At 36.8% G+C, this 17777-nt stretch overlaps 1 protein-coding gene across 7 annotated transcripts in view; it reads left to right on the top strand.

Moving 5' to 3' along the window:
- The window catches only part of LOC139734578 (regulator of G-protein signaling 7-like), a 97149-nt gene that overhangs the window by 65056 nt on the left and 14316 nt on the right, over nt 1-17777 (top strand). For 6 of the 7 annotated variants that reach the window (XM_071645358.1, XM_071645352.1, XM_071645353.1 and 3 more), the window contains 4 exons: nt 8363-8479; nt 11165-11296; nt 11902-11976; nt 12520-12721. In XM_071645358.1, the coding sequence (XP_071501459.1) occupies nt 8363-8479; nt 11165-11296; nt 11902-11976; nt 12520-12721 (526 nt within the window). Of the gene's footprint in view, nt 1-8362; nt 8480-11164; nt 11297-11901; nt 11977-12519; nt 12722-16217; nt 16233-17777 lie in introns of all 7 variants that reach the window. The other variant, XM_071645355.1, reaches the window with a different exon arrangement.

Raw genomic sequence — 17777 nt, 5'->3', positions numbered from 1 at the left:
TCAAGAAATTCTCATCAATATGAATGTCATCTTATTCCTGACTAAGGCTTTATTTCTTCATACTCCAAAATATTTGCCAATGAATGGTGTGATCACAGGGCCCTACAGAACAATGTGATAGCTAATGTAGGAATTTTGCACTGCAGTCAAAGGATATTTTTCAAGCCATAGTACACATGTACATACAAAGTACATGCACATGTGCATACATATGCTTGAATCCACACTGTATAAAATATTCATGTATAGTAATAACATCTATAAAATTACATACATGTATATACAATGTATAGTATCTCTTGCACAATTTAAGACATATATACATATATATATATATATATATATATACAACAAAAACACATGCATGCATAAATATATGATTATATACACAATATCTTTTAAAGTAACTTTTGCTTTATACATGTTGGTAGCAGAGGAGGATGGTGTTTTCACACACTGGGATTGATTGTAGAATGCCACGTACGAATCTGAAGAGGGCAGCAGACACCTATATTGTGCCTGCTACTCGGCATTTCCAGAGTATTTTGTCATTCCACTGCCACATGGCACACTCTGCCAACATGTGTATTAGTAATTGACCTTTATAAACTTAACATCAATTTATCACAAACCTCACTTTTTCCAGTGTGAGCTTTGAGTCTGTAATCAGTCTAGGTTTTTTCCTGGCCTTTCAGATTAGAGCCCCTGCATTGCTTTGAGGGACCAGCAAACAACAACAACAAAACCCCCACCTAACTTTTTGTGTTTCTTGATGTTGATTGGAAAGAAAGAGTACAGCAAAAGCTGAGTATATTTCTTGAAAACAGTGTTAACATGGTAGCTGAAAGATCTCGACCAAATAAAATAAATATTCTTTTTTTTTAACACCCAAAGATAAATACAAGAGCTCATAAAGGCTTATCAGTAGTGCAGGTACTATAGAAGTGGCAAATTTCAGTGTGGAAATTTTCACAGAGTCCGGGCAACAAGAAATCAGTGCAAAAACAAAAGTACGTAATTTTTTTGCTTGTTACGTGTGAAACTATTTTATGTTTTGATTGAAAAACACTTGAAATTAGTCTTACCCGACCGTGCACTAGAAATTAACTTTTTTCAATGAATACACTTTCATCGTTCTCTTTTTAAGCAAGTCACTTCATGTTACTTCCAAGCACACAGGGCTCAGTGATATGAAAAGACAAAACTTTCTCAATGACAATCTCCTAGTACCAATGTATTCAGGGAATAAAAACAAATGGATATGTTTGTAGACAGTTCACTTGCCACACATATATATTCAAAGTTTTATGCTATTTTTAAACAGTGCTGAAAAATAAGATATCACAGCCATAGTTATTAAATAAAGTTGTAATGATGACAAGACTAGCAAATTACATGTAATCAGAGCATATGAAGAGACATTAAAATGAATTGTTTTCAGAGCATCTTGCCGCCACAAATAAATGCATTCAAACTCATGAAAGTAAGTCATAGCTAGTTGTACCGGTTATTTGCAGAAGCGCAATTATTGAAGAGTACAGGAAGTTTAAATCAAACCAGGTTTCAATCACATAAGAGAGGGTTGCAAACTTTGAACTTGGATCTTTCCCCATGTCTTCAATGCCATATTCTACCCCCGTGGCTTATTCTATGTGACAGCTATTGTATATGTTTCAAATGAGTAAACTTACATTGAAACATCTATATCTAGCAATTACGCTGCAAGCCTAATCTAGCATCTGATTATATGACTGTCAAAAGTAAAAAGTGGAAATAATGATATTCCAGTGTGGAAATTAGTGCATATTTATCAAATTGCTGTACTAAAAAAGTCTTGGAGATGTCTGTATGAATTGTATATACATGTATACTACAGTGTCAGCAGCTCTCTCAATAGTTCCCCCCCCCCCCTTGAAATTGTTATGGCAACATATCAGCTTATAATCACTACAGAATATTTAGACTATGGATTATTCTGTCCACTAGATGCATGCTATGAGTTTTCCTGATATTATCCTTTTGCCTATATTTAGCTATAGTTGTTTGAACAGTGTGACTATCAATATAAATGCAAACGTTTATTAGGAATATGCCAGCAGCATATGGCATTGTTTTGGGTCAATCCAATTATACAAACACTCTGTAACTGTCTAGTGGTGCCAGATCCGATTTCATCAAATCCCTCCCCCCCCCCTCAGTAAAGAAAAACAAACAACAAAACAAAAAACAAAACAAAAAATAAAATCTTCCGAACATCGTTCAGTGACTGGAGATGACCTCACAATAATGGCATTTGTGGCAATACAACACGATGATGGCGTCAGTATAGGAATGACTCAAATATTGAAACTGGCTACGTTTAGAATTCAGAGCTAGGGCTGTAAGGTAATGATATAAAATGGTGTAGATAATCAGCGTCTGGGCAGCTGGTTTCAGCTCGTCTCTATGTGCATTAATTTCCTCACTGGGAATCAGGAGTTGTGCTGAATTAGAATATAACTGCCTCTCATTGGTTCCAGTTTGAAAAAAAAAAAGAATTCATATCTAAAATACTATACTTCCGTGACTGAAGTGATAGGTTTCGGATATCCTTCTGTAGGTTGGGTAGTGATTGAATTTCACAGCATATGCAAGTAGGAAATTGGATAACATCTATATCTGTATCTGTCTCAGTTGTATTATGCATGTCATACATATACTGTAAAACGAGAAATTTTCGCGTGCATTTTAATTTCGCGAATGTCGCGAGCGCCAAAATTCGCGAAATTAAAATGCACGCGAAAGTTTTTGTCTACACTACATGCATTGAATGCCAGTGGCAATTCGCGAAAATTTCATGCCGCGAAAAAGGCTGTCAGCTCCAATTCGCGAAAATTTCATGCAGCGAATATATCATGTTTTACAGTATGTATTATAGTACAGACAATTTGAATGTGAAGACAGATGAATGCCACTTTCAAATTTCTAAAGTAAGGTAGATGATACTGCACTCATTACAACAACAAAAAAGAGATTATTGAAATAACACGTATATTTCAATTCTTTTCTTTGTTTTTCAGCAGTTTTATTCTTAAATATTTCAAATTGACATCAATGGATATTGCTGATTTTGAATTCAAACTCTTCATATACAATGCTGTATACATGCATATTCGTAATATATATCATCACATTATATGTACACATACAAACATGTACAAACATATATCTGGGATGATGGCCATATATATGTAACACCCAAAATTTTTGCATGCATTTTAATTTCGCAGATTTTGTGAAAGCCAAGATTTGCAAAATTAAAATGCTTGCGAATGTTCTTGTCTATACTAGCTATGCATTGAATGCCAGTGGGAATTTTGGAAAATTTCATGCCCCTAAAAAGGTCACTGCATGGCCCCCCCCCAAAAAAAAACAAACAAAAAACAAAAAACAAAAAACAAAAAACAAAAAACAAAAATCATGCCACAAAAATTTCTTCCTATAGGCCTGCAGTATATTGCATCCAATAACTAGTTTTTGCATGAGCCGCTGTTCTTCTTTCATCACAGCAGAATCAATGCAATATTCAATTTTACTTTCTTAAACTTTTTTTTGGGGGGGGGGTGGTGGGGAAATGAAGCAAAATAGTACTAAGCTGGTCTCATGTCATTCTCACAATATGATTAAATTCAAGCACTAGTTTACACAAGTCCTACATTTCTGTATGTGCAAAATTGAGAGACTCACTGAAAAGCAATCCTGGTTCGATGTGGATCTTGGCTGAAAGAAATATTTGTGTTTTAAAAAAACATTTGTGTTGATGTGTGTGCAGAAGAATGAATGAAAATATAAAGAGAAATGATAACAAAGTAAGTGCAGGCACTGCTGTATATAGTAAACTGCATGCTTTACACAATTTTGGCCAATAACTGAGAGGAACAGTCTAATGCCCAAGACAGCCCTATTGTCTGCTAGGTGATAAAGGAAGCAGGAAGCGGTTGGCAGTCATTCTACATAATCTGTGTTGGGCAGGCAACAGCCAGGGATTGAGATGTTGTCCCTTGCTGGCTGGCTGCGGAGTCGACTATAGAGGTTGTTTTTGTTGTTACAGTCTGTTTTTTCTCCCCATGATAAAAACCGACTTCACCACCAGGCAGGCAGACGGCTACTAGAGCTGTTCCTCCCACTTCCTCTTGCCTTTGTCCGCTGTAAGTGTGTCTAGGATAGCATGCTGTGCATTTGGACTGTATCAGTGTGTGTTTGTGTTTATATGTGTGTGTGTGTGTCTGTCTGTCTGTCATATGGGTCTTTGTTTATGTCTGTGTCTGTGTTTGAAGTGTTATATATCTTGAGTGAGAGTCAATCACTGGACACTTCTAAAGTTCGCACATGATAAAAAGCAGTTCCACATGTAGCTGATAGTGAATTGGTGCCATATGGAAGCTTAGAGTCAATGTGGAGGAATTATGAGTGATGATATACATTATTATGGTGGAGAAAACCATATTATCTAATATATATCCTATACCCCATTTTATAGTTGTGGACACAAGATGAATCATTGCTCTTGCGATCCGCCTTTAAATGAACAAAGCATGTGAACGTGTTGTCACGTGTGATAGGCTAAAATACATAGAGCCTAGGTATACAGTGGAGACTTGATCAAATTTCTATGATTGCATTGCATAGGCCTACCACTCTACCAGTATCTCGATTAGCCATAAAACAAGGAGATTGATGACAATGCAAGATGCGATGCGTTTTTATCACAGGCAGTGCAATGAAAGTGACGCACGTGGCCAACACAGGCACAGATCTAGGCTGACGTTGCGAGCAGGTTGCATGGCAATATATGGGGCTGTACTTTTAATAGGCCGCATGGTGTCAGGAAGGGAGTGTGGAAAGGAAATAGATGGCAGTGTGAGGCTTAATAAGAGTGTCCTTGACTGGATGGATCTTGCTGGGCACAACAAAAAAAACCCCGAACTGGTTCAGTTCAGACCGACAGGCAGCAGCTGATTGAGATACCACGCTCCTCTCTAGCCATTCACCTCGCAACATGGGATATACATTGATCATCCTCACCACTGTGAAATAGTGCTTATCTCAACCATTATATTGTGTCAGTGTCCGCCCAGACTGAGACCGTGTATATTAGTGCCAAGCTGGAGGCTGAGTGGATAAGAGGACCATTTATATGAATCCTGATGTGTTCTTGTAGAGGACCTATATTGAATTACCAATTACGTTTCTCAATATGTTGGGTGAGAAGATCTGTCTTTGTTTTACAAATATTCATACCAAGGAATATCTATATCTATGAAGTGTGTTGTCTGTTGATGTGTATTGTCTATATTGGGAGAAATACGGTAGGCATATATGGGTTAGGCTATAATCTTATTCATTTATTGACCATTCTCAAACTTAGATATTAATATTTGCTCCAATGTCTTGTGACATTTCTGTGTCTTAATTTGCTGCAAGGATGCATATTACCTTTGTAGGAAAGTAGACAATGACGTATGTAAAATATTTCACCCTTATGTGTGTGTATGTATGTATGTATATGTATATATTTATACATCTGCTATATATGAATATATAATTTCTTCATATTACGATCAGACATTCTAATATCCAATTACTGCACTGTTTGGTAAATTTGTACTTATTTGGAGATTTAGAATGTTCTTGATGGGAAGTGCAGCAGTCACACAAAGGAATTCAACTCTAAAATGAAAGAGGGAGTGTGAGAAAGGGAGTCATTATTTTGCTAAATGTATAGATTTAATTTCTTCATGTAAGGATCAGACATTCTGATATCCAATTGTATATTATTTGGAGATTTGGATTGTTCTTGGGAGGTGCAGCAATCACATAGAGGAATTCAATTCTAAATAGAATGAAAGAGGGAGGGTGAGAAAGAAACTGATTTTGCTAAATGCATACATTATATTCAATTTGTTCGTATTATTAGCCGACACTCTAATATCCAATTGTTGCACCATTTGGTAAATTTGCACCTTTTTTTTCAGAGATTTGGAGTGTCCTTGTGAAGTGCTACAGTCAGACAAAGAAATCAAATTCTAGATAAATTGAAAGAGAGAGTGTGTGAGAAAGAAATAACTGATTTCACTCAGTATCATAATCAACTTGACCACCCCCTCTCCCTCACAAGTCTTTGCTGCTGTGCTACAGCAACTGTGCAGTCATTTGAATCAATAATTATAATCTGTTGTATGTCTTTATAAGAAAAAAAGGCAATATTTGTATGGACATACCACTTGGATTTTGAGAGCTGATGTCAACATCAACACATCTAGCTTGCGATTGTGACCAGTATCATAATTCTGTGAAAATGTAAACTCTAAAACAGTACTAGTTGAGGTGAGGATTCAGGTTTATAACATTTTTGGTGTTCAGATAAAGAGAAACCTCTTATGAAATATGAAAGAGCATGTAATTTCAAGAAGGATTTAATGTTTATTTGATGAAAATTGGCCTTGAAATAGTTGAGATATCCAAAAAAGCGATCCTAATAAAATTAACAGGCCACAACTTTTATTAGGATCTCTTTGTTTTTCCTTATTTTTAGATATCTTAGTCATTTCAAAGCCGATTTTCATCAAATAACCTTTTGATTTCCCTAAGAATTTATGCTCTTTAACATTTCATAGAGTGGTTGCTAGACATCTCGCAAAATGTTACAAGCTGAATCCTCACCTCAACCAGTACTGCACAGTTCCTATAACTTTCCTTCCCTGTTTTATTATATTGAGCATAAGTTGACCTGAACATATGACAGAACATATCTTATTGAACATATGACTGCACAGTGTTGAATTATAAATGTCAAAATTCCCTGCCACATCAGCAGCATACATGACAGCATTGTGTGTCCCTCAGCTGAACTGCATTACCATCTGCAACTGCAAAAACCTGAAGCAAAATGGTGTACAGGGAATGGAGGATATATTACAGTAATAATATACCACTCCCTTTTCAAGATATTCTGGGGTCACTCCTCGTACTTCATGGTGCGATGACCTTGAGGAGGGAGATATCGTTAACAATTATGGGCCAATAATATATTGAACTATATCATTGGAGGGCATGACCTCCAAGTTTCCAGAATCTATTGGTCAATTTCGTTATATTTCTTCCTCTTTGTGTGCATGTGTATGCAGGTGGGAGGATGATGAGGGTAAGGGGTAGGAGAGAGGGTTTGGGTTGTAGTATGCATCGCAGCAATTGGTGTCTTGCCTCCCTTTGTGTCATCTGTTAACCTGTTGAGGACGGGCTGATTTTGCTGCAACACGCATTTCCCATAGACACCTGTCCAAGTATACTCCGTACTCGTCTTAAACGGGTTAAGTTTATCCATGAGAAATTAAGTTATCCAGAATTTGGTCAGATGGTGCAATCAATGAAACATGATGTGTGAATGAAGCCGACTATTGATCATCAAGGCACTACATACAAGGGAGTTTGCCATACCCTATAAATGTATGTAACTCCTCCAGAAATCATTCTTTGCATTACACATGATGCAGATAGCTAGCTTTCATTTTAGGTATATACTCTTAGTTTATGCAGCAATAGAAAGAACTCAAATAATTCTCCTTGTACAATGCTCTCACATGATGTGTGTGGACATGGGGTTAATTTCAAGAGCTGATGTTAATTTCCAGTTCAGTCACCTGTTGCTTTTTAGTTTACAACAATTAGGCACCAAATTGTCCAACAGTCAATACCACATACATCCATTCATTAGATGAAAGACAATCAGTTTAGTATAACCATATCTACCTTACCTGCTCTTAACACTATAGTCCCTCAACCTGTTCAGGAAATTTACATTGGTCCATTCTATTTTTTTTTTTTTTGACCATGAATGTTTAAACATAACCAACAAAACAAAAGAAGAGCAACAGCGATCATTGATAATCTAACATCAAGGATGCTCAACCACAGAGGATATAGCAAGAGAACTGTGCCTGTCACAGTCTAGCTGTGGGAAACCAAAAGTGAAACTGAGAGGGGAGCTTGCCTACCAGCAACTTCAGGTCTGCTTTCATAGTAAACTGCCACGGCCTATGTGCAGCAATATCATGACTGTTCATTGTACAATAAATTGAAATGAAAGAGAAAATTAAATGGAGCAGTTGCCTCCATGTATAACCACTATAGTAAATATATATGTTGTTGCTGCCAGCTCAAAAGACAGCAAATCACTGTTAAGTTTCTCTCTACATAATACAAACCTGTCTAAACCATTGATGTGTGAAGAGGAAAGTTAGTTGCCATACCAACAAGCCAAGTTTCTCTTCTCCTATGTCCCTGTACAAGTCAGCAACAACGTGTTTTCATTCTGTGTGTGCAGATTAATAGCATACTGCCAGCAGTATCGAGAGTACGACTTGTTCATCTCGGCAGCAGAGTTGGGTCCCAACCCGTGGATATCGGACGACACGGCTCTCTGGGAAGCTGCATCCACCATGTGAGTATATACACTGATCATAATATCTCAAGTTTTCCCCTCACATTGCTTTTCAAGCAGGGTTTCAGAAAATCTTGCCATGTGTTCACATGAAAACACAGATGATGTTGGGGGGGGGGGGTGGATACAAGGGAGGGAGACAGTGTGTGTGTGTGTACATGCGTGTTTGTGTGTGTATGCCTGTAGGATTCCGAACTGGATGTATTAGATTGAGGACTAGCAGATTGAGCTGCAAATCCCAAAACATGATTTCAAGGAGGTAGTATCGTGAAGGGATCATATTTTAACAAGTAAAAAAAATAGCTGCACCTGGATATATCACTTCCCAGATTATCATATGGAAAATCCGACATTAACATAGGCAAAACTAAACCAACTAATTGCATTTGATATAGTGTGGCCCTGGAAATAACATCATTAGACCTCCTCAAAAGTTCAGGTTGACTGGTTGATTATTTCATACTGCATGTACAGTATACTCTTGATCGTTACAACAAAGTCCTTGGAACTGACGATTTTCTTTCATTAAATAGAAATTTCATTATAACTGAATAGTATAGTGCATGATAATGTATAGATGATAATTTTGAGACCTGAATGCTTATGACTGTGTGCTTAATTGCGTTTACTTATTACTGTACTGCCATAGAATAGTGTGACATGTACGTTGGCATTCATGCGAACATGTACTCTGATGCTAGGTTCAGATTTTTTTTGAAATTTTTCTTTGCAGTCTTCTTGTTAAAAGGGTTGAAAAAAAAAGAATCTGCATATAATTTTCATTCTGTGATATGTAAGATTTATTTTAATTAATGCGGCTGACCTGGATTTGTATGCTGATTACAAATTTTGTTATGATTAAGTTTTTTGTTTGAGGACTTTGAGGAAAAAGCTCATGCTGATCAAGCCATCCCAAATAAATATGTTTCGATAAATAAATGAATAAATACATGAATAAATGTTGATTTCATTGTAATGAGAATTTCTTGATAACTGTGTTTGTTATAATGGGAGTGTACTGTAGTAAGAATGCAAAATGAGTTAAAGGACAGGCTTGAATAATCTAGTGCACTGAACAGTCAAATTGATTAGCATCATGGGGCTTGACATCATCATCATCATTACAATCGGTAGTTTGATTTGTTACCAAATTAGCACAAGAACGCATGTTGGTGCTATTGTGTTTACCTCCCTCAACATCGAGGGAAAACTGCATTGTGATTTAATCAGTGTGCGACGTATGGCACAGACACAAGCAGTTTCCTGCCAAATTAGCTCTTTGATGGGGCTGCTAAATTGTAGAGATTGGACAAGTGCACGGCCGGAACAGCTGCACAGCTCCTGCCCATTGGTTGTGGCTTGAGTATGTTCCAGACTTGTTGGGTTAGTAGGTGATGAGTAAAAGGGAAGTCAGGTGTTACCTAAAATTAGCAATGCTGATGGCATTTTACCACCTCACAACATCACAAAGGGTGAGCTGGGGAACAGTGGCAGTTTCATTTACAGCGTACTCCTGTTATAACGAATTGGTTTATATCAAAATTCTCATTAAAATTAGGTTAAAAATTCAGGTCCCAAAATTATCATGTGTACATCTTTGTATACTTTACTGTTCTGCTATAACAAAATTTTGATATAACAAAAGAAACTGCCGGTCCCAAGGACTTTGTTATAACGAGAGTCACCTGTACTCAGCCGTAAATTGTGGGTGCTTTTGTTTTTGTCATGCCTGTGAAACAACAGGCGGCTGAGGTATGCTTTGCTAGCCACCAGGGTTCCATACGTGCATTGGTCTTCCCATGAAGGAAAACTAGACTAGCTGCCATTTTGGTCTCTGCTGCTTCTAAACTCTTTACAAAATGGAGAGGTTTGTGTGGAGGATTTTTATGGCTTTCATCAGTGACTATAATTGATTATGATCTTCCCATCCATTGGCTATAGACTGGTTCTTGTCTTCTGATTTATGACCGTTCAATTGCAGGTTAATGTAAATGTTGCGCAGAGGTGAAGAGGCAGTTGATGTTGATTGTGCATGTAGAATCATGACGTTGCAGTTTCAGTAACCTGTAGTCGTTGGTTGAGAATGAGAAGGGCGTTAAATTGCCTTGAACACCATGGCCCGAATTCACGAAGGTGATACAAATGAAACCATGGTTCAAAGACCGTAGTTTTTTAAAGGGCACCAAGTGTTGCATGGCCTATTTCATTACAAAATCAGTCATTTCGTCAATGTAGTGTAAATATTTTGTAACGAAAAGAACATTTCGTTGACGAAATCGACAAAAAGACTGATGTCGTAATGAAATAGGCCATGCGACACTTGGTGCTCCATACAAATTGTCCATGGTTTAAACCATGGTTTCATTTGTACCACCTTTGTGAATGCGGGCCCATGGGTTTCGTGGCACCTTAACGCCCTTATCATTCTCACCCGACATAGTTATATTGGCAGGACTGGAAATGATTTCTATAGTAGTACAGTCGGCTCCATATTGTATGCTGCAGTTGTGACAGAGGTCATTAATATGCTATAGTACTGTATTAATGGAAACTTACAAAGGGAATCTGTGTAAAGTATTTCTTACCATCTCCCTCATCATCCGTTTCAAAGCTTTAGTCACATTTTTTTTTTTTTTATTTCATCCATACATTCCCTTCTTTCATGTGATGTTCAATGGTGAGCAGGAGTCTGAAGGACGTACCGGTGTACAGGGTCAAGAAATGGGGCTTCTCCTTCGATGACTTGCTCAAAGATCCCTTAGGAAGGGAGCAGCTCTCAAAATTCCTGGCCAAGGAATTCAGCGAAGAAAACCTCAGGTTTGTGAATCAGACATATACAGGACAACAGTGTTAATGTTACTACTGTCTACAGAAATTGCAAACACTGGCACACTACTATAAATTGCAATGATTTTACCCTTTGGAAAAAGTAGGGAATATATATATCTATATGTATATACATTTTTTGGCAGGTATGAATTCGCCAGATTCTAAAGCTTTAAATCCATGTATAATTGGCATACTTCATTGCAAGGAATATATTAAAAATCAAAATTAATAATCATAAAACTGTAAAGGTTCCATTGCCAAAGTCAGCTTTACGAGCACTCTTCATCCTTTTACAATTATCTCCAACTTTATACTGGTAACGCGATGATGCACCATATTTGTTCAATGTAGCAACCCAAGTTCTCTGTGAAGGACAGGGCTCTTACATTGCATTTGATCATGCTGCTTTTGGAGTCTGTTGACTCACCTTATACTTCCTTTAATGATTTGAGAAAATGTATTATGGCCACCTTGTAATATCATAGGGAGTATTATTATGTTGTTTTAAATCATTGTGTATGATAAATATTAAACTGACTCTTTGATACATGAAGTTATGTGTGACCTTTTGCATTTTTCTCTTCCATCTGCAGGTTTTGGATTGCTTGTCAAGACCTCAAAAAGATGGCATTCAGCCAAGTACCAGCAAAAGTGCAGCAAATATACAGGTATCAGGGTGTTAAGTTAAGACCAGGGGGACAAGGGGGAGCCACCATCAATACACTGTCTGGTGTAGTGCCTACACATGGATGCAGTGTGCATTTACACTGAAACTTGGTCACACTTTTGAAGGCATCCCTTCACTTATTGCTGAAAATTCTCAAAAATATAGTTTGCAGTTCAGAGTACTTGCCGTGCCTAAATTGAAATATCATTGATTTATATTGAGCATTATAGATGTATGATTTGAACTCCCAGCTTCATGCAAATAAGAGTGCAAATGATTTTCAGCAACAGCAGTTTGAAACTACAATCATTGTATGTAATCGAGTGTTGAAGTTTTGATGCATTAGAATATTGGCCAAAGTATATTTTCAATATAAATACTAAAAATACATCTTGCATTAAATGAATATCTGAGGGTTAATGTGAGTAATTGACTTTGCTGGAATGCTAGTGTAGTATCCAGCAGTATTGTTTCCTTGCATTAGCCACATGGAGGATATTACTATGCATTTCTTATCGTGCTATTTATTCTATCTGGTCGACAGTGAATTCCTGTCAGACAGCTCACACAGTCCCATCAACGTCGACTCCAAGATCCTGGATATCACACGCAAGAATATGAAGAACCCAAACCGGTACACCTTCGACGCCGCCCAGGATCATATATACACGCTAATGCGCAGCGATAGTTACCCCCGCTTTCTCAGGTCGGAACAGTACAAGGAGCTGCTAAACCCAAAGAAAAAGGTGAGAGTTCGTCCAAGCCCCAGCATGTGGCATAAAGTGCTTGGCCAACAAATTGCCGAGACGTATTTAAGGCAAGAAAGTATGCTTGAGACAGCTTCATAGCTCAAGACACAACCAAGTATACCCAAGGTGTCAGTAATTTCAACAATGATTTACTCGTGAATCCTTGTTGATTTCCATTACCTCAAAGCACCCAGATAGTGTTCACATCTGACTCTCCTTTCTGGCAATGGCTGTGCTGAGTGCATTCTTAAAGGCTATGCAGTAAATATAAAGACTTTCGTATCATATGTTTAGGTACACAAAATGAAATTGGATTACACTACCTAAACACACTGTTAACTAAACGAAGTCTGAACTGGTATCGTAAAATTTTTAGGTCTGCATGTCTGTGAGGGGTTTCTTTGATTTGTTAGTGTTCGAACAATTAAAGGAATGGGGTGACTAATTTGATGCTAAAATTGTGGGTTGTACATTGCTTGTATCTAAACAATGCCCTCATTACAGTAGGTTTGTTCTGTCTTTATAAAGACAATCACTATTTGATTAAAGACTCGGAAATATATATATAGGGTCATATTGACACAAAAGCTGTACTTGAGAACTTAACCATAATTGTCTTATATTTTATGGGTCACATGACTTCTCTTCTTTCTGATGTGGAGGAAATACATTGCTACTGAAGAATAATCTGTCCATAATTTGCATGAAATTGCAAATATTATTCTAAATCCATGCAAAGTTGGTCTAAGCATGCTCTGCAGGCAGTAAAGACGTGTAGCTCTAAAATGTCTATAAATAACCACATGATTATCTGTAAAATGGGTAAGGACTGCATGTGGCAATGCTGAACAAGGCCAGCTGTACTAAAAACAGAACAATAGGGCATGCAGAACCTGATAGGTTTTGACAGAGCATTGTTGAGGAAGGGAAAAGGGAAATATTATTCTGAGACTCAGTATGTGAGCTACTTGCTCATCAGGTGCTGGAGCTTAGGGATGAGGGGAATTTGCTACATTCCCAAAGTACTTGATATGCTTTTTTTTTTTAAATAAAAAGATGAAAAGAATTGTATTATCATGATCATAACCATGAAAATCCGCAACTCTTGTGACAGTTACTTCTGTGTTTGATTATGAATGTTCAACATCGTGAACAGTTATGAAGGTTTTTCTTACTGCATAAGCATAGAAAAAGAAGTGTCATATTCTGTTGTGTACACACTTGTACACAGAATAAAGTGTATCGCATTAAGATACATTTGTAGGTATAAAACAATGTGTAGGAATTCTTTAAGATCTGTAAGAAATTATTTCCTGTCACAGTCCATGTTTGTGTGGCCTTGCCAAGTGTGTTATCTATACTAACATGCGTGTCTTGGTTGTTGATACTTCAATGTATGTTTGCACTGTTTGAGCTTCTGTCCATCTTATTCAATGTATTTGTGATCTGAAGTTGGAAAAAAAAAATACACATAACCGGTGTGCTGTGTTTCTTACTCTGCACTCGAAATCATTCACTAATTTTGGATGATGACAATGTTTCTCTCAGCCTTCGATAGGCATCTTTCTTTGCTCATGACTTTTGTATTTGTCATTTCACTAAGCTTAACCAAACATGGGCTGTCATTATATCTTTGCTGCATCTCAATAGCATCTTTCATAGATTTTTCTTTCCTGTTCACTCTTGTCCGTAACATTTCAATTACTCTTTCTCTTTGTGTACTCTCAAGTACTCCAAGTAATCTCTCGGTTATCTACTCTCATCTCCCTTTTCTGAGTTTCACATCCTCCAAACCTCATCTGCTTTTCTCCCCTCACACATCTTTTTCTCACAAATGTACCTTTGAAAAATAAAATATTTTTGATTACTTTAGAAGGCAACATCCAGCTAGATGATGTGGGCAGTGTTTAAAATATCTTATTCAATTTCAAATACATTTCTAAATACTTTGTTACAAATGCTGTGCTTGGCAGGTCTCAAGGTTAGCGTAATGAATATATACATAAGCATTCTTTGACAACAATGAAACCTTTAATGCTGGGTGTCTCCACTCCATGTATAAAGTTAACTCTGAAAATCAGAGTAAAGTCAAAGTAGGTTTGATGTAATATTCGGCAAACAAACAATGAAAAAATTGCAGTGTTATAAAATTTAATGTTACCATAAGACACTGATATTGGTCAAAGCCAATAAATATGCAAAGTAAGATGAGGCCGTGCTGTCATAACCCTCTTGGGTTATCTTGTTGGTCTACATCCACATCTTCACTTAATTTCCAGTTTCTTTAGATGACTTTGAGAAGAATGAGGAAAATTACATTCTTCAGTTTAATTTATTGTTATAGAGCAATCATGTTTTGTTTTTGTTTTTCCAAAGGGAAGGAGTCTTAATTGCTTAATTCTTGAGAGAGTATTTTTTTTTAATGTTACATTATAATGTCTAAACCAGTGCAGGATATTGTAAACCACTATTATGCCATTTACAATTGTGATTGATTTCTGTGTCTTGTGAAACTGAAATTTTGAATTTCCGCTACATTCTCAATTTTAATTTGACTTTGGTGACACTTTCACAGTCTTGTTTTGTCTTACTTCACTTTTTGTGTTAACATTATATTCAACATGGTGTGGAGTTTCCCTTTAAGAGCAATACAGTCCATACAAATGGTTCAATTCAGCAAGAATACTGCAAATTGCAGGAAATTGGATTATGCATGACAAAGCTCCCGTTTCAGTCCTGTGATCATGGTAGAGCCATGCATCTGATTCACAATGCTGACAGCTGTCTACAACATATGAAAATACATTGAGCCACCTCAGTTTTGCAGCAAACGTTCCTGCGTTGAAATCATACTGCTAATCACCTATTTCTCTGCACAGTTTAATCCTTTGCATCATGGTCACATTTACAGAAGTCAATAATGTCTTTAAAACCAGCCATTTCTGAGCTGTTGGAAAGTAACACAGTCAGTTGTGGGTCCAAACATTTTTCCTTTTCATGGGAATAATTTTGTTTAGGGAGCCAGATTTGTGAAATAACTTGGGTTTTATTTGGTATGGAGCATGTAAAATGAATCAGAAATTTCTCTGACGAAGGTGTAGAGGGTTGTTTATGATTTTTTCAGACATTCATTGACATTTGTTTGGTTTTGATAGAAGAGGTGAGCTTCCAGTTTGCGATTTTGTTGAGTGCGCATTGTGTTTTTCCATAGACACAGTAGATATAGCTTTCTGATTACTTCACATCGTCTTTGTCACTGTTGCTAAAGTGTGTAAGCAAGATGCTCTTTGTAAAACTTTTAGCTTGCAAAAAAAAAACCAATATGCTGCAAATTCTTCCTTTGAGACAGAAAGAAAGAAAAAAATTTCAGTATCCAACTTCCGAATTCCACAGTGCACTGTTATGCATGATGATGTACTGTACGAAATAACAGAAAAGTTACACTTTCCTTCTTTCTTCCGTTACATGTCTATATTTATTCCAACATTTCCAGGGATCGTCCAGTCAGGTATATTTTTTTTTCTATTTGATCAGAAAACAATTGTAGATGAGTGAAAGAGAGTTCTCTCTGGTCTATTTTAAACACTGCCTTCCATGGTCTACTGCTGGTTAGATATGTGTATTTAATTAACAAAATATGAATAGAGCTCTTTCTCTCTCTTGATGTGTTTTCACCTATGTCACTTTTTGCTTGTTCTCCTTACCTCTTTAATCGCCGCCATGACTTTCTCCCTATACCTTCCAATCTGCAAAACACACAAACACACACAACACCATTCCAAACACATAATCATCGTAAAATGGCCATGACTGTACTGATCAATCCTTTTGTTGCTTAAGTATTTAATTTTCTGAAAACACCCACAACAATGATATACTGTATTCTGTGTCTATCATTATTTTTTACAAAAACTATACATTTTTTTTTTCATTTTGTCATCTCTTTGATTGACATCTTTGTTTGATTTGCCATTAACCCATTACTTTCCTGTTCTGAAGATTTCTCTTATACTTTTATATTGTTTATGCATCAACATTGCATACAACCTATGCCAAAACCCTTTCCCTTCAACCTCCTTTTCTTTTCCATTTTGTGTATGAATAACAACTATTCATATTTTCTTTGCTTTCTGATCTGTCTTTGGTACCTCTCTAATACACTCTCCTAACTATTTCATCAGTTACTTATTTCATCTCATTTCATTGCATTTTACTTAATATTTGCATTGATCTTGTCCTATGCTTCCCCATCCATAATTTTCCTTGTCTTGTTTTCAATCGGATGTCTCCTGACATATCTAACTTTTCTACACTGGTGTTTTACCTTTTTCTTAAACCACCCTTTTATTTCTCTGCTTTGTTCTTGGTCACCATGGTAAAATCATCACATTCTTGCTCTAATTCATCTATCCACCAATCCCCTATTCGATCCCCAATTCGATCCCCAATTTGTTGCTGCCATGTTATTGTTTTCTTTTGTTTTGAATACCCTCTAAATCCTGTCACTCGGCAATTTCTTTCCCCTGACAAGCATTCACATTTTCTGCATGCACATCACATATTTTCCTGAAAACTGCAATCATGAAAAACATTCGCAACTGAATTTGGGATGCTGTTGTCTCATTGGGGATGGGCTAATCTGTGACAATAAATATGTATTTGTATTTTCGATCTTTATAACATTGAGATTTAAATGTCTTTTTAAAATTTGTTTGATCGTTTTATGTTATTGATATTTCAAAAATACCCCCACAAAAACAAACTTGTGATATGCAAACAAATTGTCTTGTTTTCTCACTCTGTTTCCAAAATATGCCTTGACCAACTGCTCCTGCATGGCTGTCCTGTTGTATTGGGGAATTGCTCAACCCCTTCCCTTGTTGCTAATACATGTTTTTACAACACACCTGGATGATTTTCTCACAACTCCTCACTGCCAACAATCAACATTTCTTTCTCTGTCAAACATGTTCTCCCCACTCTGACCTTCTCTTTGTAACACTCTATCTGCAACATACCACTTCAACTATACCTCTCACTACCGCCACCACCA

This window comes from Diadema antillarum, unplaced genomic scaffold (genome assembly GCF_040938485.1).
Source record: "Diadema antillarum isolate AM-2024a unplaced genomic scaffold, OU_Dant_1.0 seq00000533_RagTag, whole genome shotgun sequence".
Lineage (NCBI taxonomy): Eukaryota > Metazoa > Echinodermata > Echinoidea > Diadematoida > Diadematidae > Diadema > Diadema antillarum.
The sequence above is the reverse complement of the archived record's forward strand: the minus strand, read 5'-3'. Positions and strand labels throughout refer to the sequence as shown.